General features: G+C 44.4%; 1 protein-coding gene across 1 annotated transcript in view; it reads right to left on the bottom strand.

Moving 5' to 3' along the window:
* Window positions 1-6,487: 6,487 nt before the first annotated feature.
* LOC118373687 (MAGUK p55 subfamily member 7-like) overlaps window positions 6,488-25,574 on the bottom strand; it is a 295,718-nt gene continuing 276,631 nt past the window's right edge. The window contains exons 16-18 of the mRNA XM_052483289.1: window positions 18,285-18,393; window positions 15,794-15,937; window positions 6,488-8,818 (exon numbers count right to left, since the gene is read on the bottom strand). Coding sequence (XP_052339249.1) covers window positions 8,639-8,818; window positions 15,794-15,937; window positions 18,285-18,393 — 433 coding nt within the window. The 3' untranslated portion in view covers window positions 6,488-8,638. The remainder of the gene's footprint in view (window positions 8,819-15,793; window positions 15,938-18,284; window positions 18,394-25,574) is intronic.

The following is a 25,574-nucleotide window of genomic DNA, read 5'->3' as shown; positions in this document are numbered from 1 at the left end:
ACCGATTAGATATTAGGTTTTCCTTTACTAGAATGTGTGTATTAGATGTGGAATTGTTAGATATTAGGTTTTCCTTTACTAGAATGTGTGTATTAGATGTGGTTGTGGAATTGTTAGATATTACCCGTTAGATATTAGCTTTTCCTTTACTAGAATGTGTGTATTAGATGTTGTGGAATTATTAGATATTACCGATTAGATATTAGGTTTTCCTTTACTAGAATGTGTGTATTAGATGTGGTTGTGGAATTGTTAGATATTACCTGTTAGATATTAGGTTTTCCTTTACTAGAATGTGTGTATTAGATGTTGTGGAATTGTTAGATATTACCGATTAGATATTAGGTTTTCCTTTACTAGAATGTGTGTATTAGATGTGGTTGTGGAATTGTTAGATATTACCGGTTAGATATTAGGTTTTCCTTTACTAGAATGTGTGTATTAGATGTGGTTGTGGAATTGTTAGATATTACCGATTAGATATTAGGTTTTCCTTTACTAGAATGTGTGTATTAGATGTGGAATTGTTAGATATTAGGTTTTCCTTTACTAGAATGTGTGTATTAGATGTGGTTGTGGAATTGTTAGATATTACCCGTTAGATATTAGCTTTTCCTTTACTAGAATGTGTGTATTAGATGTTGTGGAATTATTAGATATTACCGATTAGATATTAGGTTTTCCTTTACTAGAATGTGTGTATTAGATGTGGTTGTGGAATTGTTAGATATTACCGGTTAGATATTAGGTTTTCCTTTAGTAGATTGTGTGTATTAGATGTGGTTGTGGAATTGTTAGATATTACCGATTAGATATTAGGTTTTCCTTTACTAGAATGTGTGTATTAGATGTGGTTGTGGAATTGTTAGATATTAGGTTTTCCTTTACTAGAATGTGTGTATTAGATGTGGTTGTGGAATTGTTAGATATTACCGGTTAGATATTAGGTTTTCCTTTACTAGATTGTGTGTATTAGATGTGGTTGTGGAATTGTTAGATATTACCGATTAGATATTAGGTTTTCCTTTAGTAGATTGTGTGTATTAGATGTGGTTGTGGAATTGTTAGATATTACCTGTTAGATATTAGGTTTTCCTTTACTAGAATGTGTGTATTAGATGTTGTTGTGGAATTATTAGATATTACCGATTAGATATTAGGTTTTCCTTTACTAGATTGTGTGTATTAGATGTGGTTGTGGAATTGTTAGATATTACCGGTTAGATATTAGGTTTTCCTTTACTAGAATGTGTGTATTAGATGTAGTTGTGGAATTGTTAGATATTACCGGTTAGATATTAGGTTTTCCTTTACTAGAATGTGTGTATTAGATGTGGTTGTGGAATTGTTAGATATCAGGTTTTCCTTTACTAGAATGTGTGTATTAGATGTGGTTGTGGAATTGTTAGATATTCACCCAGATATTAGGTTTTCGTAGAATGTATGCATTAGGTTTTCCTTTACTAGAATGACTGATGTTGTTGTGGAATTATTAGATATTACCGATTAGATATTAGGTTTTCCTTTACTAGAATGTGTGTATTAGATGTGGTTGTGGAATTGTTGTATGCTTAGAATTAGGTTTTCCTTTATAGAATGTGTGTATTAGATGTATTATTATTATTATATTACCTTTACTAGGTTAGATATTAGGTTTTCCTTTACTAGAATGTGTGTATTAGATGTGGTTGTGGAATTGTTAGATATTACCGATTAGATATTTTCCTTTACTAGAATGTTTTTAGATGTAGTTGTGGAATTGTTAGATATTAGGTTTTCCTTTACTAGAATGTGTGTATTAGATGTGGTTGTGGAATTGTTAGATATTACCCATACGTATTATGATGACTGTAGGTTTTCCTTTAGTAGATAGTGTGTATTAGATGTATTGTGGATTATTAGATATTACCGGTTAGATATTAGGTTTTCCTTTAGTAGATTGTGTGTATTAGATGTGGTTGTGGAATTGTTAGATATTACCGATTAGATATTAGGTTTTCCTTTAGTAGATTGTGTGTATTAGATGTGGTTGTGGAATTGTTAGATATTACCTATTAGATATTAGGTTTTCCTTTAGTAGATTGTGTGTATTAGATGTGGTTGTGGAATTGTTAGATATTACCGATTAGATATTAGGTTTTCCTTTAGTAGATTGTGTGTATTAGATGTGGTTGTGGAATTGTTAGATATTACCTATTAGATATTAGGTTTTCCTTTAGTAGATTGTGTGTATTAGATGTGGTTGTGGAATTGTTAGATATTACCTATTAGATACTGCTGCACTGATGGATCTAGAAGCACAAGCATTCCGCTACACTCACAATAACATCTGCTAACCAGCTATTTGCACCTTACAGATTGTGGTTGTTGTGGATGGCTGTTCCCAAATCTAAAATGTGTATTTGAACCCAATAATGTTTGAATTCAAGAAGTTTAAGCTGCCTATCAATCACTGTTTTTGAAACCAGTGGACAGTGAGTGAAAAATAATGCTCCTGCAACAGCTGCATAGTGCAGATCCAAGCCTATGGAATATAGGTGGGGCTTTTAGTGCTCAATCTAATTCATGCTGATAAAAATAAATAAATCAATAGGCCTAATGGACATATGCTCAAACTCACACTTTTAATAGACTTAAAGGGTCAATCTGTAGCTGCTCCATACCAGTCCAACGTTTGGACACACCTATTCATCACATGTGAAGTACTACATTTGATATTTTAGTAATTTAGCAGACGCTCTTATCTAGAGAGACTTAAAAAAAAAAAAAAAAAAAAGTTGGTCTCCTGCCAACCTAGTCATAGACGGTTCTCTCTGCTACCGCACGGCAAGCGGTACCGGAGCGCCAAGTCTAGGACCAAGAGGCTTCTAAACAGCTTCTACCCCCAAGCCATAGGACTATTGAACATCTAATCAAATGGCTTCCCAGACTATTTGCATTGACCACTCCCCTCTTTCACACTGCTGCTACTCTCTGTTATTATCTATGCATAAGTCACTTTAATAACTCTATCTACATGTATATATTACCTCAATTACCTCGACTAACCGGTGCACCCGCACATTGACTCACATTGACTCTGTACACAGCCTCGCTATTGTTATTTTACTGCTGCTGTTTAATTATTTGTTACTTTTATTTCTTATTTTTCTTTTGATATTTTTCTTAAAACTGCATTGATGGTTAAGGGCTTGTAAGTAAGCATTTCATTGTATGGTCTACACCTGTTGAATTCGGCACATGTGACAAATACACTTTGATTTGACTTACAATTAGTGCATGCATCTTAAAATAGCTAGGCGAGAAGACAACATATCAGAATCTTATCAAGTACCTTTTCCGCCAACAAAGTATTTATCAGCAAAGACAGTGCAGGTGGGAAAAGGGCTTCAGATGTTTTCGGAAGATGGGAAGGTTCTCCGCTGTCCTGACTTTAGGGGGAAGCTTGCTCCACCATTGGGGTGCCAGGACAGAGACGAGCTTTGACTGGGCTGAGTGGGAGCTGCCCTCCTGTAGGGGTGGGAGAGCCAAGAGACCAGAGGTGGCGGAGCAGAGTGCTCGGGTTGGGATGTAGAGTTTGAGCATAGCCTGAAGGTAAGGAGGGGCAGCTCCCCTTGCCTCTCTGTAGGCAAGCACCAGGGTCTTCAAGATGAGCTTTGACTGGAAGCCATTGGAGTGTGTAGAGGAGTCGGGTGACAAGGGAGAACTTAGGAAGGTTGAACAACAGGCTAGCTGAAGCATTCTGGATAAGTTGCAAAGGTTTGATGGCACAAGCGGAAAGCCCAGCAAACATAGTTGCAGGAGTCTAGATGGGAGTAGGACCTGCAGGAGTGAGTCACTACTTTGATGTTTGAAGAGAATGACAGGGTGCTGTCCAGGGTCACGCCGGGATTCTTTGCACTTTGGGAGAGGGAGTAAGAGCAGCTCTGTTTTGTCTGTTTTTGGCTTGAGGTGGTGGGCCGAAATCCAAGCTGAGATCTCTGGCAGGTATGCACAGGTGTGTCGCCACTTGGGTGTCAGAAGGGGAGGAAGGAGAAGAGTAGTTGAGCGCCATCCACATAGCAATGATAGGAGAGACCATGTGAGGATATGACAGAGGCAAGAGTCTTGGTGTAAAGAGAAAAGGGCCTAGAGCCGAGCCCTGGGGGACACCAGAAGTGAGAGCATGTGGTGCAGACAACTCTTCTCCACTCCACCTACTAGGATCAGCCTGCCAGGTAGGATGCAATCCAGGAGTGTGCAGAGCCTGAGACGCCCAGCCCTGAGGGGGTGGAGAGGAAGATCTGATGGTTCACGGTGTCGAAGGCAGCAGATAGATCTAGGAGGATGAACAGAGGACAGTCATCTTTGGCAGAGCGTGGACCCTCTGTGACACAGAGGAGAGCGGTCTCAGTTGAGTGAGCCACCTTGAAGCCTGACTGGTTAGGGTCAAGAAGACCGTTCTGAGAGAGATAACGAGAGAGACATCACGCTCAAGTGTTTTGGACAGAAAAGAAGGGATACTGGTCTGTAGTTTTTGACGTCAAGAGGGGTTGAGTGTTGGTTTCTTGAGGGGAGCGAGTGGTCAGGGATGAGTTGATGAGGGAAGTGAAGAACGGGAGGTCCCCAGAGATGGTCTGGAGAAGGGGATAGGGTCAAGTGGGCAGGTTGTTGGGCAGCCGGACATCACTTGTCTCAGGATTTCTGGAGAGAGGGGAGAAAGAGGCCAAGGTCTAGGGTAGTACTATGGGAGTGGGATCAGTGGGCTCAGTAGGCTGAGTGAATGAGGAGCGGATGTCAACCTTTTTTTTCTCCAAAGTCATCCGCAGAGAGGGAGGAGGGAGGGGTGGGAGGTGGAGGATTAAAGGAGGGAGGAGAAGGTGGAGAAGAGTTTCCTAGGGTTAGAGGCAGAAGCTTAAAATGTGGAGTGGTAGAAAGCGGTTTTAGCAGCCGAGACAGAGGAAGAGAAGGTTGAGAGGAGGGAGTGGAAGGATGATAGGTCCTCCGAAAGTTTAGTTTCCCTTACGAGGGTTTTAACAATGCATCTTTCCTACAACGGCCGAATATGTAACATGTTTCCCCCAAAAAACGACGCAGAGAGAAAGGTTGCGTGCATCGTTAGGGCAGGAGTCGAAAACTGATAGGATCTAAAGAAATGCTGCGCTGCTCTCGGGCCAGCTTTCTCCATTCAAATCTTTCTTTAACATTATCATTTTTTCACAAAACTGACAAACGGTCACCTCCTAGAGAGTTATTACCACCTACGGCTGCAACTATTGAGGCGGCTTATTATAATGCTTACCCAATGAACATGCACAAAATTACAGATTTGGCACATCATTGCGCACGTTAGGCTACACATGATGAAATATATAGAGGCAAATACAGAAAGTGCCTACAAGAAGCAACATATAACTAAATTGATTGAAAATGTAATGTTTTCAATATGATTGAAATAGGCATATAGCCTACTGTTTATATTTTAATGCAGTCATCTTTAAAAAATGTTTTATATGTCGCTTGTTTGTATCAATTGCAAGGACATTGGCAACTTTGTATTTGCAGCCAACTTTGCAGAAGATATCAGTGGTCACAGAGAGACAGATAAACCATGTGATTCTATGTTTGGCTGAGATCTTGTGTCTATAAAGTGACGCGGGAGGTCAAAAAAGTATCTATCGCTGTTAGCCGTTACACGAGTGGTCTGAGGCAGGCATTCGATTAGTGTTTTCAAGTGCAACAGTTTCGGAGAAACAGTTCAGAGATTTAACAAATGTTCTAACGATAAACTTAGCCTCAAGATGCTTTTGGGGCCCTGTTCTGTAGGCAAGCAGTAGGTCACTAAGCCACGGAGCATGAGGGTGAAGGTTGAGCCGGCTGGGAGGAAAGGGGACAGTCAAAGGATGCGGAAAGGGAGGAGAGTAGTGTCGAAGAGGCAAAGACATGATACAGGAGGGAGAAGGATCTAGCAAACAAAGTAGTGATCAGGAAACAAAGTAGTGATCAGCGACATGGAGGGGGGTTGTAGTGAGATTAGTAGGCAAACAGCCTCTAGTGAAGTGTGAGAAAAACACATGGTTTCACGTGATTTTACATGTGGAAATCAACATGTGAAACTTCATGTGAGATATCACCACATGTGGAATCATGCGATTTTCCGTAAGGGGTTACATCCCAAATGACACCTTATTCCCGACATAGTGCACCACTATAATCAAAAGTAGTGCACTATTAAGGGAATAGGGTGCCTTTTGGGACACATTCTCAGTTCTATTTACACTGCACTCCGTGTAGGTGTTTTTCGTCTTTATCGGAGCGAGCGAAAGTTGCGCTAAATGGCTCAGAAACAAATTCTAGACATACAAGATTGTGACAACCCCAAGCGTCCCATGTCACTGTCGTGATCTTATGAGAGGAAAATGAACTCATGGCTACAATCATCATTCACTTGCCATATTACAAACTGTAGTTCTCCATACTGGTTATTAGCATCTTAGAAAAATACACATTTGGTTTAATATTTTTATATAAAATGTACAAATAAAAAGAAAAAAGTGATATCACACAATTTGCCTCACAGTAATTGAATGTACAGTCAGAAGGACAATATCTGCACAGACAGAACTCTGATACGGCTGGCTGGAGGGTAAATATGAACCTAACATCATATAAACATGAAAGAAAAGAATGAGGAAACTGGAGGGTTAAACCTGTAGTGTAGATAAACATGGTATTGTAGTGGCTTAACCGCAAACAAATATATTTGTTTAAATAGATACACCAACTCCTGATAATCAGAAAAATACAGAACAGGTGTATCTGCGATACTAAGAACATTTGAAATGAACAAAAACACTGGGATAAAGGAAGCGAGGGATAGAGGGAAACCTGCTGTAAAAGAGAAGAGACACCAGACAGACAGCGAGATCGCTCTGGTGCATCGTCATGACTCATGATGACCTTAGCTCGACACAGAGCTAACGAACTAACGCCACATGATTGGTGATGTGAGAGTGTGAAATCACGGAGAGAGACCGAGAGAGAACATAGGGGCACTGAGGTCACTGCACCCAGCAATTTCGCAACCCTAGATATGGTATACATAAATATTCTCTCATCAAACAATCGAAGACAGGCTCTAGTCTAGACACATAACCCTGGGATACAGCCAGCATACTGTATAGGAGGAACATGGTAGAGGGATAGACAGGAGGGTTAGAAAAAGAGGGGTGGAGGAATCCTGCAAATAACTAGCGCCTCTAACCTCTCTCTATATAACCTGAACCTTGCTAAGTTAAAATCAGCTACTTTGCGTTTCTGTCTGTTGTAAATCTACTAGCACCATGGACCCCTCTATTAGGTTCCTTGTTTTAGACCTGTTTTATGAGGATAAAATAACGCTAACTCCACCCTAATTATACTAGATTGAGAACATTTGACTTACAACCGACAAGCCAACGTCTGCTGGTTGAAATAGCAAACTGTTATGCTGCCTGGGCACAATCATGAGTAGGGCAGGGTGGAGGGCTTTACATTTAAAAAAGCCCCTAAAATAAAATGAGAAAACACCTAGGCTGTGTCCCAAATGGCACCCTATTTCCTTTTAACCAGGGCTCATTGGGCTCTGGTCAAAAGTAGTGCACAGTACACAGAATAGCATTTAAAATACACGCGGTGTAAGTAGGACCGTGGGAATTTGAGGTGCGACGACATAACACTGACTGAAGAAACTTCCAAGGTCAAAGCAACATCAGAAATCACCTCAGGTTGTAGCTTACAGTGTCATGATGCTTCCTTACAGATGATGCTATAGATATGTTATATATAAAACTGCAGAAAAATATTCAAATATATTAATTTATCTTAAATAAAATGACACCTGTTGTTGCCGTTTTTTGGGTGTACTGTCCCCTGCCATGTTTTTGCTTTGATACCTTGGTGTAGCAGACTATGGAAGCGTTAGAAATCACAAGGGAAACGTTTATCTGAGTTTGAGGCTGTGTCTGAAATGGCACCCCATCCCCCTATGGGCCTTGGTCAAAACAAGTGCAATACATAGGGAATAGGGTGCCGTTTCGGACCCAAGCTGAGTTTAAGACTTGAAGGCAAAAAAACATTTTCATCTGTTCCCCCATTCTGCATTAATATACAAACCACCCACCATCCACAGAACAATACAAATCCCTTAGGTTTCTATGAACTAATGTTAAAAACACACTAAGGAAGGAGTCCGAAGTTACAGTACGTTCTGGCACAGCACTGATGGGCAGTCACACCGATCTGATGAGAAGACAGTGCAGCGGTCTAGAACCAGATCAGACCAGCCCCACCCTCAGATGTCCAGCGTGTTGCATGATGACTGAGCTAGACAGGGCCCAGAGGAAGACCCAGACAGAGACACAGGTTTCGTCCCAAATGGCACTCTACTCCCTATTTGGAAAGTACTTTCACAAAGCAGTGCACTATATAGGGAATAGGGTGCCATTTGGGACACACACCAAGTCAGCCCACTCTGCTGTCCAGCTGTGTTACGATCCATCCTAAACCTGACAGCACCCACCACCTACACAGTGGACATAGAACCCACTTCATTAAAAAGCCCTCCCCTTTTTTATATCCTTCTTTCTCCAAACGGTATTTCACTCTTTCTCTGTGGCTCTCAGGAGTGAGTCCAGCTGATGGGGACCCAGTGCGTGTCAGTCTCCACCTTCTTCAGAGCCACCTTCAGCTCGGTGAATGCCGCCGTCAGGTCGTCGTTGACAATGATCTTCTCAAACAGGTGGCCGTGCTGGCTTTCCATCTGCTGGGCGGTGCTCACCATCTCCAGGAAGTCCTCCTCCTGTTGGACAAGAATAGAATGGAATAAAATATACACTCAGCAGACATTTTCACTTAGGGGTGTACTCACTTTTGTTGCCAGCGGTTTAGACATTAATGGCTGTGTGTTGAGTTATTTTGAGGGGACAGCAAATTTACACTGTTATACAGGCTGTACACTCACTACTTTACATTGTAGCAAAGTGTCATTTCTTCAGTGTTGTCACATGAAAAGATATACTCAAAAATTTACAAAAATGTGAGGGGTGTACTCACTTTTCTGATATACTGTATATACATGAAGCAGGCACACAGGCATCGAGGCTTTCAGTTACTGTTTAATTGAATGTTAGAATGGGCAAAACGAGTGACCTACAGTAAACGACTGTGTGGTATGATCGTTGGTGCCAGGCACACCGGTTCCAGTATCTAAGAGACGGCTGGCCTCCTTGGCTTTTCACGCATGACAGTGACTAGGGTTTACTGAGAACGGCGAGACAAACAAAAAAACATCCAGTCAGCGTCAGTCCTGTGGGTGAAAACAGCTCGTTGATGACAGAGGTCAAAGGAGAATGGCAAGAATCATACAAGCTAACAGGCAGCCCACAAACAGACAAATAACAGGGCAGTACAACAGTGGTGTGCAGAACGGCATCTCGGAAACACACAACTCATCGGTCCTTGTCACGGATGGGCTAAATCACTTACAAACAAGAAGTGGCTCCAGTAGGCACGTGATTACCAACACTGGACAATTGAGGAGTGGAAAAACATTGCCTGGTCCGACGAATACCAGTTCCTGTTGCGTCATGCTGATGGCTGAGTCAGGATTTGGCGTAAGCAGCGTGAGTCCATGGACCCATCCTGCCTGGTGTCAACGGTACAGGCTGGTGGCGGTGGTGTAATGGTGTGGGGAATGTTTTCCTGGCACACGTTAGGTCCCTTGATACCAACATGTCCATGTCCCAAAGAATTCAGGCTGTTCTGTAGGCAAAGTGGGGTCTGACCCGGTACTAGATGGGTGTACCTAAAACTGTATATTTTACTGTCCATTTTGAGAGAAACAGACATCTATTTTCTGCTCATCTTCAGGACAAGCTTTTGTCGATGGCCTATGAAGACTAAAGGGCATTAGTAAGTGAGAATCTCAGGGAAGACAGAGACATACACATAAACAAACATAACAGCCATTAACACAGATAAACAGACTGACCCAAACAAGTGAAGGACACATACACTTTACAAAACCGTAACACACACACAGAGTCCAAAACCTCAAGGAATTTTCATTATTTCCTCATTAGCCGATCTGATTCAGAAGAGAAATGAAATATTCCTTAAAACGGAAAAATACTAAACATATCTATAACTGCCAAAGCAAGTAGAAGGTCCATATAATTGATACATGCCACTTTGGTTTTATGGAGACAGGCCAAAGACTGCTTGTGGACAAGGCATTAAAAATGGGAGGGCTTCAGAAATGGAAATGGCTTGGGCACATGAACCTAGTAGCTATACAACTCCTGGCTTCACCGCTAGCTTGGTCCCAGATCTGCTTGTGCTGTTTTGCAACTCCTATGGTCACTGTCATGAATGGAGTTGGCAAGACAGCACACATAGATCTGGGACCAGGCTAGCTACCTCCTCACAGTTTCCCCTCTCTGATGGCATGGTATTATACTGCACGGTGATATGTTTATATGGCCTGGTCCATTCCAGCCTCAAACCCAGGGAACATGGCAGGGTTAGAGCGGCTAGCTACATTTAGCTAGCTCCTTTTACTAGAGGAATACTGAGCTTCAGATCTCCACTGACTCTGCCAAACACACAAATATAAATACATATATACAGACACATTCATAAGCAGGAATACAGACACACATACTGATGAAACTGCGCACACACACACACACACAAATTCACACACAAACTCATTAAAATCTACAATTTTAGAATGTCTCCTTTTTGTCAGCCAAACAGCTCCGAGCCAGGAGTTACTCGCGGCTCGCGGTTTTCCACCTCATAGTTGATTAGTCGTGCAGCTAAAATTAAACGGTCGCCATGACACGACAATAACTCGTTTTCAAGCCAGTCTCCGCAAACATACCACTCTGCCTCCGACACAGCCCTCGTACAGCTTTCTCTTCCACTGTGTTCACTGTCTACTGTACAAACATACCACTCTGCCTCCGACACAGCCCTCGTACAGCTTTCTCTTCCACTGTGTTCACGGTCTACTGTACAAGGCAGTAATAAATCCACCCACATTATCTCACGGCCTATTGTCTTTTGAGAGAAGACATGATGGCTTTATCCTCCTCCGTCTGGGAGGAAGGGAAGAGGTTGATGAGGGAGCAGGAGGTTTGTTGGTCAGGGCTGAGAGGAAGTTGAAGTGGCTCAGTCCGTCCGTACACCATATATTCCCTCCGGTGATCCAAGGCTGTTGACCCTTGGTAACCTTCCTCTGTGGTCAGCCCTTGGAAAGGATGGAGGTTAGACGTGGACACAGTGACCCAGGGTGCTCCTAAATGGCACCCGATACCCATAGGGCTCTGGTCAAAAGTAGTGCACTACGCAGGGAATAGGGTGCCATTTGGGACACACAACCAGCTATTGCTGCCAGCAGCTCTCCAACCCTTTGGACATTAGACCAGGAACTGGCAACAGGACGGTGGGGTGGACATGGACAGAAGAAGCCCTAGAGACGCTGTGTATGCCGTTTCCATGTCAACCAGGCGGTCAGTGTCCATGACATGGCAAGTCTCCCTCTCTATGACCATAGCAGGCCATTATGGGGAAAGAGAAAGAGAAAGACATGACAGAGACCGAGAGAGAAAGAGAGAGAGAGATACAGAGACCGAGAGAGATATAAAACTTAAATTGAATTGAAATTGAGGAAGAGAAACAGAGACCGAGAGAGAGAGAGCGAGAAACAGAGACCGAGAGAGAGAGCGAGAAACAGGGACCCGAGAGAGAGAGACACAGAGGCCGAGAGAGAGAGAGACACAGAGGCCGAGAGAGACACAGAGACCGAGAGATACAGAGGCCGAGAGAGAAAGAGAGTGATAGAGGCCGAGAGAGAGAGAAACAGAAACCGAGAGAGAGAGAGAGAGAGAGAGAGAGAGAGAGAGAGAGAGAGAGAGAGAGAGAGAGAGAGAGAGAGAGCAAGAAACAGAAACCGAGAGAGAGATTGAGAAACAGAGACCGAGAGAGAGAGATACAGAGGCAGAGAGAGCTACAGAGGCCGAGAGAGAGAGAGAGAAAGAGAGAGAGAGAGAGCAAGAAACAGAAACCGAGAGAGAGAGAGAAACAGAGACCGATAGAGAGAGATACAGATTCAGAGAGAGAGATATACAGAGGCAGAGTGAGAGAGATACAGAGACAGAGAGAGAGAGATACAGAGACAGAGAGAGAGAGATACAGAGGCAGAGTGAGAGAGATACAGAGACAGAGAGAGAGAGATACAGAGGCAGAGTGAGAGAGATACAGAGGCAGAGTGAGAGAGAGGCAGAGAGAGAGAGCGAGAGATACAGAGGCAGAGAGAGAGAGATACAGAGGCAGAGTGAGAGAGAGGCAGAGAGAGAGAGAGAGGCAGAGAGAGAGAAACAGAGGCAGAGAGAGAGAGATACAGAAGCCAAGAGAGAGATACAGAGGCCGAGAGAGAGAGATACAGAGGCCGAGAGAGAGAGATACAGAGGCCGAGAGAGAGAGATACAGAGGCCGAGAGAGAGAGATACAGAGGCAGAGAGAGAGAGAAACAGAGGCAGAGAGAGAGAGAAACAGAGGCAGAGAGAGAGAGAGATACAGAAGCCAAGAGAGAGATACAGAGGCAGAGAGAGAGAGATACAGAGGCCGAGAGAGAGAGATACAGAGGCCGAGAGAGAGAGATACAGAGGCAGAGAGAGAGAGATACAGAGGCCGAGAGAGAGAGAGATACAGAGGCAGAGAGAGAGATACAGAGGTCGAGAGAGAGAGAGATACAGAGGCAGAGAGAGAGAGATACAGAGGCAGAGAGAGAGAGATACAGAGGCCGAGAGAGAGAGATACCGAGGCAGAGAGAGAGAGATACAGAGACCGAGTGAGAGAGATACAGAGACAGAGAGATACAGAGACAGAGTGAGAGAGATACAGAGGCCGAGAGAGAGAGATACAGAGGCAGAGAAAGAGAGAAACAAAGGCAGAGAGAGAGACTTAAATTGAAATTGAGGAAGAGAAACAGAGACCAAACGAGAGAGAGAAAGAGATACGGAGACCGAGAGACAGAGCGATAGAGATCTTAAATTGAATTGAAATTGAGAAAGAGACCAAGAGAAACAGAGCAAGAGAAACAGAGACCGAGAGCGAGAAACAGAGAAACAGAGAGAGATCTCTATGGTACTGAGCCAGGATAAGGTCTCCTCTCAGTCCTGATGTCTCTTGGCCATCCCCTCGGAGGTCAGGCCCTCAACGGAAAATCTGCTTTTATTCATACCCATAAAATGCACCTGCCCTCTGTATTAAAATGATATAAAATATCAGAACAGATCTGGTTCGGCAAGAGGTCCCTGATTTACTCTCTCTCAAAGAAGACAGAATGTCATTGCTTGGCTAGAGGGAAAGGTAAGACATCAGTAAGTAGCCCTATCCCATGAACCCTTTACTTATTATACTGCTCTTACTAGGAATATGAATATGGACATATTCATTATCGTATTACAGTATCATAACTGATTTTGGGCTCATATTTCACGTTAGCCCTATTTGAAAACAGATATGAATGCATTCAGGTAACATAAAGCATAGACGGCTCTGTTAAAACAATGAAACGTCTGTTCTCCAGTAGTCTGGATGGGACAATGACCAGACCTGCTGCCTCGAACATTCGTCTCGACTGAAAGAAATATAGCAGACGGAGAATATTATCCAGCAGTGACATTTCCACCAAACAAAGTCTCTCTTTCTTTAATAGCTGGCACCTGATGGTTTAAAACGCTGTCTGTCAATCTCCCGAAAAGGTTACAGAAAGGGCTTTGGTAACAGGAAATATTTCAACCAGGTAACAAAATAAAATTCTGGGGCTGGATGTGTTACCTGAGCTCTGAACTCTGGATCTAATAAAGGTATTATAGGCCAGGGCAATCAATGTCAAAGTCTGCCCTGTTTTTGGCAACGACTGCTCACATGAGTTATACTGAGAGCAGAGGGTTACTTTCACCCAAAGGACAAACAAAGGACGATAGCATGACCTCTGACCTCTCTCTGTTTGACCTCTCACCCCTCAGGAAGGCCATCATCATGCATGATGGAACTGTTTACCTATGTCCTCTAGCCCAAGAGCTCGGCGGGAAGAAATCCCTGTCTTACTGAGATGAAACAAAAACATATCAGCGACCTCAGAGATGTGTAGTCTGTACACGACTGGGGGACAATGACTTTAATACGTTATGTCTGTAGATCAGTGAGGTGACCGGTGAATTTATGTCATCATCTAATGCTTGAAGGATGATTTTAAGATGAGATGCGGTCCCTCTGACATGTTTAAAACAGTGACGGTACTGTGTAACTTAGTGACGGCTCAACGAAGGATGTTCTGAGTTAAGAGCGGCTGTGTCTAACCCTGTCCTTTTCCAGAGCCGCGTTGGGCTGTGTGTTAGGTTAGGTCATGGTGAAAACACAGAGGTATGTGTGGAGTAACACCTCAAAGTGGGGCTGAGGCGGCGCTCTAAATTGCTCCCTATTCTCTGAATAGTGCACTACTTTTGACCAGGGCCCACAGTGCACTATATAGGGAATATGGAGCCATTTGGGGCAGGCCCTCATGCTCTGAGCTGAAAAGAGCAGACACACTGAGGGAGAGATGGAGTGAGAGAACAGACGAAAGGCAGAGAGCGGCCCAGAGCCCTGCGGGGCCGCGAAGGCCGAGGCAGACATCCCACTGAGCCGCCAGCCGATCTGATCTGCACCTGCCGGTCTACACCTCCTCCTCTTCTCCCCTCCCCCAGCTCGGTTGACACGACCTTCAGCGCTGGCGCGTGGAAAGCCTCCACGCCTCCAACATGACAGCCACTCTCTCTCCCCCCTCACGCTTTCTTTCCCCCCCCTCCCTCTCCCTCTTTCTCCCCCCCACCCTCTCTCTCTCGTCATCATATCACTCCATCCCGGCCCGGCATGTGTCTGTGACCTGGCCCGTAGCCTGGCCCAGCGGAGAGAGAGACACACACGAGCGCCGGACCTGATGACCCGGCGGGCTGGGAAAGCCATCAGCTGCCACACGTCTACGCCGCCACCACGGCAATGCACCACGGCAATGCACCACGGCTAATTGGTTTCATGTGGGGCCCGGCTGTGAGCTGCGACTTGCTGCGGAGGAAAGGTGTGTAACACACACAACCACACACAAACACACACACACACACACAAATGCTCGCACACGCACTCACGCAAGCACACATACACCCTAGCCTGCAACAGAAAGCTGTAGGTAGTAAATATGACCTCACCACCACAACTAGCTCCCCCAGAGCACCAGATAAAGTTTGTGTTAGATGTGTTTCTGATAACCCTACAGCTTGGTCATGTGGTACACGAACACTGCTCGATGACCTTTGATCCTATCTTATAACGTGTCATTACACGCCCGCACACAGTGACACAGACAAAGACCACATCACTTTTCACTGGAGATGTCTGAGTGGGAAGTGTGCTTCCAACGCAATTAGCCAAGCATTATCCATTTGGTGGATAAAAAATGAGCTGTTTGACGTTCTAAAACTGCCTGTTTTACAGGAGTACTGTTCTTCAAAATGTGTGAACTTTTACACCCCTGGATCAAGTTTGATCCTTCCCACCACGTCACCAAGTCATTTCAACTTTCTGACGTTGTGTGACATTGTTTTTACTTAAAAAAGACGCAAACTTTTAAGCGCAAGGCTTTTCTGTCACAGATTTTGGACAAGGGGAAACGTTTCTTCTCTTGACAATAGGAAAACATTTCATCGTTTTTGCTGACGTGACTTACGGAGAATGATTTGGCAGATCCCTTGTCGTCCCTGCCTGGGATGACCTTAGCGTTCCGTCTGCTCTCCCGCAGGCGCTCGACGGGCGGCGGCTTCACGAACACCACGTAAGGTTTAAACTCTGCCGTCCTCAGGTGCTTTATCGTCTGCAACACACAGAGGAGAGAGAAAACAGTTAGCAGAGGAGAGTGTCTGGTTCATCTATCTGGAGATATCGCAGAGTGGAATTAGACCCAGATCTCCATCTGTCACAGTGCAGAGGCGATGACACATTACACAGCTGGGTCGCGTTGACACGTAGCACACAGTGTGTGTGTGTGTGTGTGTGTGTGTGTGTGTGTGTGTGTACTGAACCGCAGCCGAGCAGTGTTAACCGGTGCCGGTCCACCTCCCTCTGGGCCCGATACCACGGCCTCTCGCTGTGTTCTGCTGAGCGGGTTCGAAACCCTGGGCCGGTACGAAGGCCGAGTCCAACACGACACCCTATTCCCTATTAGGTGCACTAGATAGGGAATAGGGTGCCACTTGGGACCCAGACGAAGACAGGAGCAGAAGACAGGAGGGAAGTGGTGCTAGACTACCATTAATCTCCATCACAGAGAGGGAAGAGAGGAGGAGAGCTTTCATCTGGTCAGCACGGGACCAGTCAACATCCCTCGCTCTGCAACACCACCAGACTGACATGAAACTCATGTGATTGACTACTGAGCGGGGTAGAGAGCTACAAGGGAGCACAAAGGCATAGACACGTGCGAGCACGCACATATAAACACATGTACACAAACAGCATGGGCTAACGACGCACTTGATCAGGGAGAGATGGTTCGAAAACATGCCAGTAATCTATATAATAGTGTATTTCGGACTCTATATGATTACTTACTCAGAGAAAACAAACAGAGGATGCCTATGGGGCCCAGGCAAGAGTGTTTTTGTGCGAGGCAGGATTGAGGCAGGGTGGGTGCTAGGCTTGGCCTGGGGTAGAAGGATTGTAACTGTAGGGTTTGTAGGCCACTTATGAAAGGCAGATCATCACCACCACCCAGACACATAAGCCAAAGAGGAAATCTTCAAATAAGGAACATTCGCAGTAATTGCTGCTAAAAATGGCCCTTTAAGCCAGGTTTGGTTGGTAACCCTGTAAGCAGCCATGGCCTGCAGAAAGCCACCGCTGCCTCTGAAGTCTCCTGAAGGATGAGATTCCTCCAGAAGATAGGCAGAGAGAGAGGTGGAAATATAAACGCAACATTGGCCCCAAATTTCATGAGCTGAAATAAAAGATCCCAGACATTTTCCAGACACACAAAATGCTTAATTTCTCTGCACAAATCTGTTTACATCCCTGTTAGTGAGCATTTCTCCTTCAACAAGCTAATCCATCCACCTGACAGGTGTGGCATATCAAGAAGCTGATTAAACAGCATGATCATTACACAGGTGCACCTTGTGCTGGGGACAATTAAAGGCTACTCTAAAATGTGCAGTTTTTTCACACAACACAATGCCACAGATGTCTCACATTTTGATTGCATGTGCAATTGGCAAGCTGACTGCAGGAATGTCCACCAGAGCTGTTGCCAGAAAACTTAATGTTCATTTCTTTACCATAAGCTGCTTCCAAAGTTACTTTAGAGAATCTGGCAGTACATCCAACCAGCCTCACCACCGCAGACCACGTGCATGGCGTTGTGTTGGCGAGCGGTTTGCTGATGTCAACAATATAAACAGAGTGGCCCATGGTGGTGGTGGGGTTATGGTGTGGGCAGGCATAAGCTACAGACAACGAACAATTGCATTTAATCGATGGCAATTTGAATGCACAGAGATACCGTGACGAGATCCCGAGGCACATTGTTGTACCATTCATCCGCCGCCATCACCACATGTTTCAGCATGATCATGCACAGCCACATGTCGCAAGGATCTGTGCACAATTCCATGATGACGAAAATGTCCCAGTTCTTCCATGGCCTGCATACTCACCAGACATGTCACCCATTGAGCATGTTTGGGATGCTCTGGATCAACGTGTTTGACAGCATGTTCCAATTCCAACCAATATCCAGCAGCTTCAAACAGCCATTGAAGAGGAGTGGGACAACACTCCATAGGCCCCAGCCTGATCAACTCTGTGAAGGAGATGTGTCGTGCTGCATGAGGCATATGGTGGTCACACCAGATACTGACTGGTTTTCTGATCACCGACCCCTACTTTTAAATTATATTTTTTAAGGTATCTGTATTCCCAGTCATGTGAAATCAATAGATTAGGGCCTAAAGAATGTATTTAAATTGAATAATTTCCTTATATAAACGTTAACTCGTTAACTAATGATTGCATGTTGCTTTTTATATTTTTGGATGGAGGGAGAGTTGGAAGGACATTGGGAGGGAAAAGGAGTGGTGGAATGAAGAGTACAGGAAACGAATGAAGAGATGGCGGGTAGAGGTAAAGGGAAGATTGTGACTGGGTCAGGGACTTGTGTAACTCACATGAGGCTGAACGTCCAGTAGACACACCTTGTTCTTGGACAGGACCGAACGCACAGAGTCTAGACTGGTGCCATAGTAGTTCCCTTTATACTCACCATGCTCTATGAACCTACAGACAGAGACAGAGAGACAGAGAGACAGAGAGAGAGAGAGAGAGAGAGAGAGAGAGAGAGAGAGAGAGAGAGAGAGAGACAGAGACAGAGACAGAGACAGAGACAGAGACAGAGACAAAGAAAGAAAGAAAGAGACAGAGACAGAGAGAGAGAGAGAGAGAGAGAGAGAGAGAGAGAGAGAGAGAGAGCGAGAGAGAGCGAGAAAGAGGGGGGAGCAAGAGAGAGAGAGAGAGAGAGAAAGAGGGGGAGCAAGAGAGAGAGAGAGAGAGAGAGAGAGAGAGGGGGAGCAAGAGAGAGAGAGGGGGGAGCAAGAGAGAGAGAGAGGGGGGAGCAAGAGAGGGAGAGAGAGAGCGAGAGAGAGAAAGAGAGAGAAAAAGGGGGAGCAAGAGCGAGAGAGAGAGGGAGCAAGAGAGAGAGGGGGGAGCAAGAGAGAGAGGGGGAGCAAGAGAGAGAGAGAGGGGGGAGCAAGAGAGAGAGGGAGGGGGGAGCAAGAGAGAGAGAGGGGGGAGCAAGAGAGAGAGAGGGGGGAGCAAGAGCGAGGGGGGGGGCAAGAGAGAGAGAGAGAGAGAGAGAGAGAGAGAGAGAGAGAGAGAGAGAGAGAGAGAGAGAGAGAGAGAGAGAGAGAGAGAGAGAGGGGAGCGAGAGAGAGAGAGACGGGGGAGCAAGAGCGAGAAGAGAGAGCGAGAGAGAGCGAGAAAGAGGGGGGAGCAAGAGAGAGAGAAAGAGAGAGGGAGAGAGAACGAGGGGGAGCAAGAGAGGGGGGAGCGAGAGAGAGAGGGGGGAGCAAGAGAGAGAGAGAGAGGGGGGAGCAAGAGAGAGAGAGGAGAGAGGGGGAGCAAGAGAGAGAGAGAGGGGGGAGCAAGAGAGAGAGCAAGAGAGAGAGAGAGAGAGAGGGGAGCAAGAGAGAGAGAGGGGAGCAAGAGAGAGAGAGGGGAGCAAGAGAGAGAGATAGAGAGAGAGCGCGAGAGAGAGCGAGAGAGAGAGAGAGAGAGAGAGAGAGAGAGAGAGAGAGAGAGAGAGAGAGAAAATAAAAGAAAGAGGCAATTCATTTTGCAGCACACATTCACAGAGAGGGAAAGTCAGAGAGAGAGAGATGCGTAAAAAAGCTTAAGAGTAGGTAAACGTTTCACTCACATCATTTAGAAGTACAGGCTGGGATGAACATTAATATCAAATAAAACCAACGTATTTCTCACCTAGCCTGAGGACTGGCTGTGTTACCATCTTATGCTAAGGCACTCCTTTCTTATTTAGATATATTGCACGCACACACACGCACACGCACACACACACACACACACACACACACAACTAACTGAGATTGTGTTCAGAATAAGATCATTCTAAAAGACTACAGTACCTCAGGGACTAGGGATTACTCTTCCAACCACTGACGAATCCTCAGATAGCATTCTTCAGTACAACACAAATCCAGACAGTCTGGCACAATAACCCTTTATATAATCTTCTATGCTACACTTTAAATCAGTAACACCTGTTTGTTTAAAGTGTAGAAGGAGAATGCCAGGAGCGTGTCTAGTGTGTGTGCGTGTCTTACTAAGTTTACATTTCTAAATAATAAGACAGTGTGTGTGTGTGTTGGTAGACTCGGTGTGTATTCCAAAAGGCACCCCTGACCCTATACAGTGCACTACTTTTGACCAGGGTCCACATGGGCATAGGGCAGTGCACTACGGAGGGAGCAGGGTACCATTTTGGACACGCCATCAGACTGGTCCTGATGATCGCTGGGCTGAATGTCTGTACTTGCAGTCCTAAAATCCATGTAAAACTCATTTTATAGTAATTGCCTCATGTAAGAACATTTTATTCTGTTTCAGAAAAGGAGCCGGTAGTCGAACAAGCTCTTCCATTTGGTTATGGGAAATTCATTTCATCTCATGTTTAAAAGGCCTGCCATTGCCATACACTGAAACAAGCTATGCTGTTTGTTGTCACAAGTGCTGTTATGTAGATAAGAGCAGTGTAGAATGCCAAGACCGGTTCAGCTAAACTGGGAATGTATGGATGCCATCCATTTTTTGCAGGGAACAGGGCTTTCCTTGGGAAATCTACACACACTCTCACACACTGCTAGTTACTGCCCGTGGCCCATTTCTCATGGAGCTTTTCCCTACTGGCACAGAGAGAGAGAGATTCTCTCTGTGTGTGTGTGTGTGTGTGTGTGTGTGTGTGTGTGTGTGTGTGTGTGTGTGTGTGTGTGTGTTTGTACAGTGTTATGAGTGCATGCATCAAGGCACAACACAAAAAAACAAGGCTCTCACTCTTCTCCTCTCTCCAGTGCCTTGTAATTTGTGTTTGTGTGTGTGGATTGTCCAGAGCGTCGAGGCCACATCACAGTCCCAACATTCACCCCTAACTCGAAACTCCCCGACAGACATCCTATGCCGTGCCCCATGACCAACCACAGCTGAAGCAGCCCTACCCTGGTCCCAGACTCGCTCTGCATGCTCTGACACTCTATACACACTCAGCAGCCCAGCCATCCAGTTGTGTGTGTGTGTGTGCGTGCGTGCATGTTGTGTGTTTTTAGAGAGCAAGACAGCCGGAAAGGCATCCATCACGAAGGATGTTCATTTCTGTTAGAATTTGTCCGCCCTGCATAATGTGAGAGCGGCTCCCGAGTGTGAGTGTCGGCGTCACCTCAAAGAAACACACACACACACACACACACACACACACACACACACACACACACACACACACACACACACACACACACACACACACACACACACACACACACACACACACACACACACACACACACACACACACAGGGCAGAGAGGGGCCCTCTGTGACCTTGGAGCCCTTTGTAGAAGAGTTTTGTTACCAAGCCAAGGCCTGGCCCTGTCAACACCACCTCACACTCAGTCAGGGAGAGTCATAGGGGAGAACCCTGCTCTATTTACAGAGAACCCTGCTCACGTCAGCTGAGGTCATTCACCAGTCTGTCTCACACAGTTACACTGCCCCTAGTGGTCAGACGGCAGAACGTGGTTGATTCCTGAAAGAGGTTCCCTCTGAGACCTCCGATATAAGAGCGGTGTGTTTTAGTTGTTGTGCCTGTGGGAATGGATGCAGACAGTATGTATTTGATGTGGTGTGTTTTAGTTGTTGTGACTGTGGGAATGGATGCAGACAGTATGTATTTGATGTGGTGTGTTTTAGTTGTTGTGACTGTGGGAATGGATGCAGACAGTATGTATTTGATGTGGTGTGTTTTAGTTGTTGTGCCTGTGGGAATGGATGCAGACAGTATGTATTTGATGTGGTGTGTTTTAGTTGTTGTGACTGTGGGAATGGATGCAGACAGTATGTATTTGATGTGGTGTGTTTTAGTTGTTGTGACTGTGGGAATGGATGCAGACAGTATGTATTTGATGTGGTGTGTTTTAGTTGTTGTGCCTGTGGGAATGGATGCAGACAGTATGTATTTGATGTGGTGTGTTTTAGTTGTTGTGACTGTGGGAATGGATGCAGACAGTATGTATTTGATGTGGTGTGTTTTAGTTGTTGTGACTGTGGGAATGGATGCAGACAGTATGTATTTGATGTGGTGTGTTTTAGTTGTTGTGACTGTGGGAATGGATGCAGACAGTATGTATTTGATGCGGTGTGTTTTAGTTGTTGTGACTGTGGGAATGGATGCAGACAGTATGTATTTGATGCGGTGTGTTTTAGTTGTTGTGACTGTGGGAATGGATGCAGACAGTATGTATTTGATGTGGTGTGTTTTAGTTGTTGTGACATTGGGAATGGATGCAGACAGTATGTATTTGACGTGGTGTGTTTTAGTTGTTGTGACATTGGGAATGGATGCAGACAGTATGTATTTGATGTGGTGTGTTTTAGTTGTTGTGACTGTGGGAATGGATGCAGACAGTATGTATTTGATGTGGTGTGTTTTAGTTGTTGTGACTGTGGGAATGGATGCAGACAGTATGTATTTGATGTGGTGTGTTTTAGTTGTTGTGCCTGTGGGAATGGATGCAGACAGTATGTATTTGATGTGGTGTGTTTTAGTTGTTGTGACTGTGGGAATGGATGCAGACAGTATGTATTTGATGTGGTGTGTTTTAGTTGTTGTGACTGTGGGAATGGATGCAGACAGTATGTATTTGATGTGGTGTGTTTTAGTTGTTGTGACTGTGGGAATGGATGCAGACAGTATGTATTTGATGTGGTGTGTTTTAGTTGTTGTGACTGTGGGAATGGATGCAGACAGTATGTATTTGATGTGGTGTGTTTTAGTTGTTGTGACTGTGGGAATGGATGCAGACAGTATGTATTTGATGTGGTGTGTTTTAGTTGTTGTGACTGTGGGAATGGATGCAGACAGTATGTATTTGATGTGGTGTGTTTTAGTTGTTGTGACTGTGGGAATGGATGCAGACAGTATGTATTTGATGTGGTGTGTTTTAGTTGTTGTGACTGTGGGAATGGATGCAGACAGTATGTATTTGATGTGGTGTGTTTTAGTTGTTGTGACTGTGGGAATGGATGCAGACAGTATGTATTTGATGTGGTGTGTTTTAGTTGTTGTGACATTGGGAATGGATGCAGACAGTATGTATTTGATGTGGTGTGTTTTAGTTGTTGTGACTGTGGGAATGGATGCAGACAGTATGTATTTGATGTGGTGTGTTTTAGTTGTTGTGACTGTGGGAATGGATGCAGACAGTATGTATTTGATGTGGTGTGTTTTAGTTGTTGTGACATTGGGAATGGATGCAGACAGTATGTATTTGATGTGGTGTGTTTTAGTTGTTGTGCCTGTGGGAATGGATGCAGACAGTATGTATTTGATGTGGTGTGTTTTAGTTGTTGTGACTGTGGGAATGGATGCAGACAGTATGTATTTGATGTGGTGTGTTTTAGTTGTTGTGACATTGGGAATGGATGCAGACAGTATGTATTTGACGTGGTGTGTTTTAGTTGTTGTGCCTGTGGGAATGGATGCAGACAGTATGTATTTGATGTGGTGTGTTTTAGTTGTTGTGACTGTGGGAATGGATGCAGACAGTATGTATTTGACGTGGTGTGTTTTAGTTGTTGTGACTGTGGGAATGGATGCAGACAGTATGTATTTGACGTGGTGTGTTTTAGTTGTTGTGACATTGGGAATGGATGCAGACAGTATGTATTTGATGTGGTGTGTTTTAGTTGTTGTGACTGTGGGAATGGATGCAGACAGTATGTATTTGATGTGGTGTGTTTTAGTTGTTGTGACTGTGGGAATGGATGCAGACAGTATGTATTTGATGTGGTGTGTTTTAGTTGTTGTGACTGTGGGAATGGATGCAGACAGTATGTATTTGATGTGGTGTGTTTTAGTTGTTGTGACTGTGGGAATGGATGCAGACAGTATGTATTTGATGTGGTGTGTTTTAGTTGTTGTGCCTGTGGGAATGGATGCAGACAGTATGTATTTGATGTGGTGTGTTTTAGTTGTTGTGACTGTGGGAATGGATGCAGACAGTATGTATTTGACGTGGTGTGTTTTAGTTGTTGTGACTGTGGGAATGGATGCAGACAGTATGTATTTGATGTGGTGTGTTTTAGTTGTTGTGACTGTGGGAATGGATGCAGACAGTATGTATTTGATGTGGTGTGTTTTAGTTGTTGTGACTGTGGGAATGGATGCAGACAGTATGTATTTGACGTGGTGTGTTTTAGTTGTTGTGACTGTGGGAATGGATGCAGACAGTATGTATTTGACGTGGTGTGTTTTAGTTGTTGTGACTGTGGGAATGGATGCAGACAGTATGTATTTGATGTGGTGTGTTTTAGTTGTTGTGACTGTGGGAATGGATGCAGACAGTATGTATTTGATGTGGTGTGTTTTAGTTGTTGTGACTGTGGGAATGGATGCAGACAGTATGTATTTGATGTGGTGTGTTTTAGTTGTTGTGACTGTGGGAATGGATGCAGACAGTATGTATTTGATGTGGTGTGTTTTAGTTGTTGTGACTGTGGGAATGGATGCAGACAGTATGTATTTGATGTGGTGTGTTTTTAGTTGTTGTGACTGTGGGAATGGATGCAGACAGTATGTATTTGATGTGGTGTGTTTTAGTTGTTGTGACTGTGGGAATGGATGCAGACAGTATGTATTTGATTTGATGTTGTGACTGTGGGAATGGATGTTTTTTGAGTTGTTGTGACTGTGGGAATGGATGCAGACAGTATGTATTTGATGTGGTGTGTTTTAGTTGTTGTGACTGTGGGAATGGATGCAGACAGTATGTATTTGATGTGGTGTGTTTTAGTTGTTGTGACTGTGGGAATGGATGCAGACAGTATGTATTTGATGTGGTGTGTTTTAGTTGTTGTGACTGTGGGAATGGATGCAGACAGTATGTATTTGATGTGGTGTGTTTTAGTTGTTGTGACTGTGGAATGGATGCAGACAGTATGTATTTGATGTGGTGTGTTTTAGTTGTTGTGACTGTGGGAATGGATGCAGACAGTATGTATTTGATGTGGTGTGTTTTAGTTGTTGTGACTGTGGGAATGGATGCAGACAGTATGTATTTGATGTGGTGTGTTTTAGTTGTTGTGACTGTGGGAATGGATGCAGACAGTATGTATTTGACGTGGTGTGTTTTAGTTGTTGTGACATTGGGAATGGATGCAGACAGTATGTATTTGATGTGGTGTGTTTTAGTTGTTGTGACTGTGGGAATGGATGCAGACAGTATGTATTTGATGTGGTGTGTTTTAGTTGTTGTGACATTGGGAATGGATGCAGACAGTATGTATTTGATGTGGTGTGTTTTAGTTGTTGTGCCTGTGGGAATGGATGCAGACAGTATGTATTTGATGTGGTGTGTTTTAGTTGTTGTGCCTGTGGGAATGGATGCAGACAGTATGTATTTGATGTGGTGTGTTTTAGTTGTTGTGACTTTGGGAATGGATGCAGACAGTATGTATTTGATGTGGTGTGTTTTAGTTGTTGTGCCTGTGGGAATGGATGCAGACAGTATGTATTTGATGTGGTGTGTTTTAGTTGTTGTGACTGTGGGAATGGATGCAGACAGTATGTATTTGATGTGGTGTGTTTTAGTTGTTGTGACATTGGGAATGGATGCAGACAGTATGTATTTGATGTGGTGTGTTTTAGTTGTTGTGACTGTGGGAATGGATGCAGAC

Source organism: Oncorhynchus keta, chromosome 28, assembly GCF_023373465.1.
Source record: "Oncorhynchus keta strain PuntledgeMale-10-30-2019 chromosome 28, Oket_V2, whole genome shotgun sequence".
Taxonomy (NCBI): domain Eukaryota; kingdom Metazoa; phylum Chordata; class Actinopteri; order Salmoniformes; family Salmonidae; genus Oncorhynchus; species Oncorhynchus keta.
This window is presented reverse-complemented; position numbering and strand designations above follow the sequence as displayed.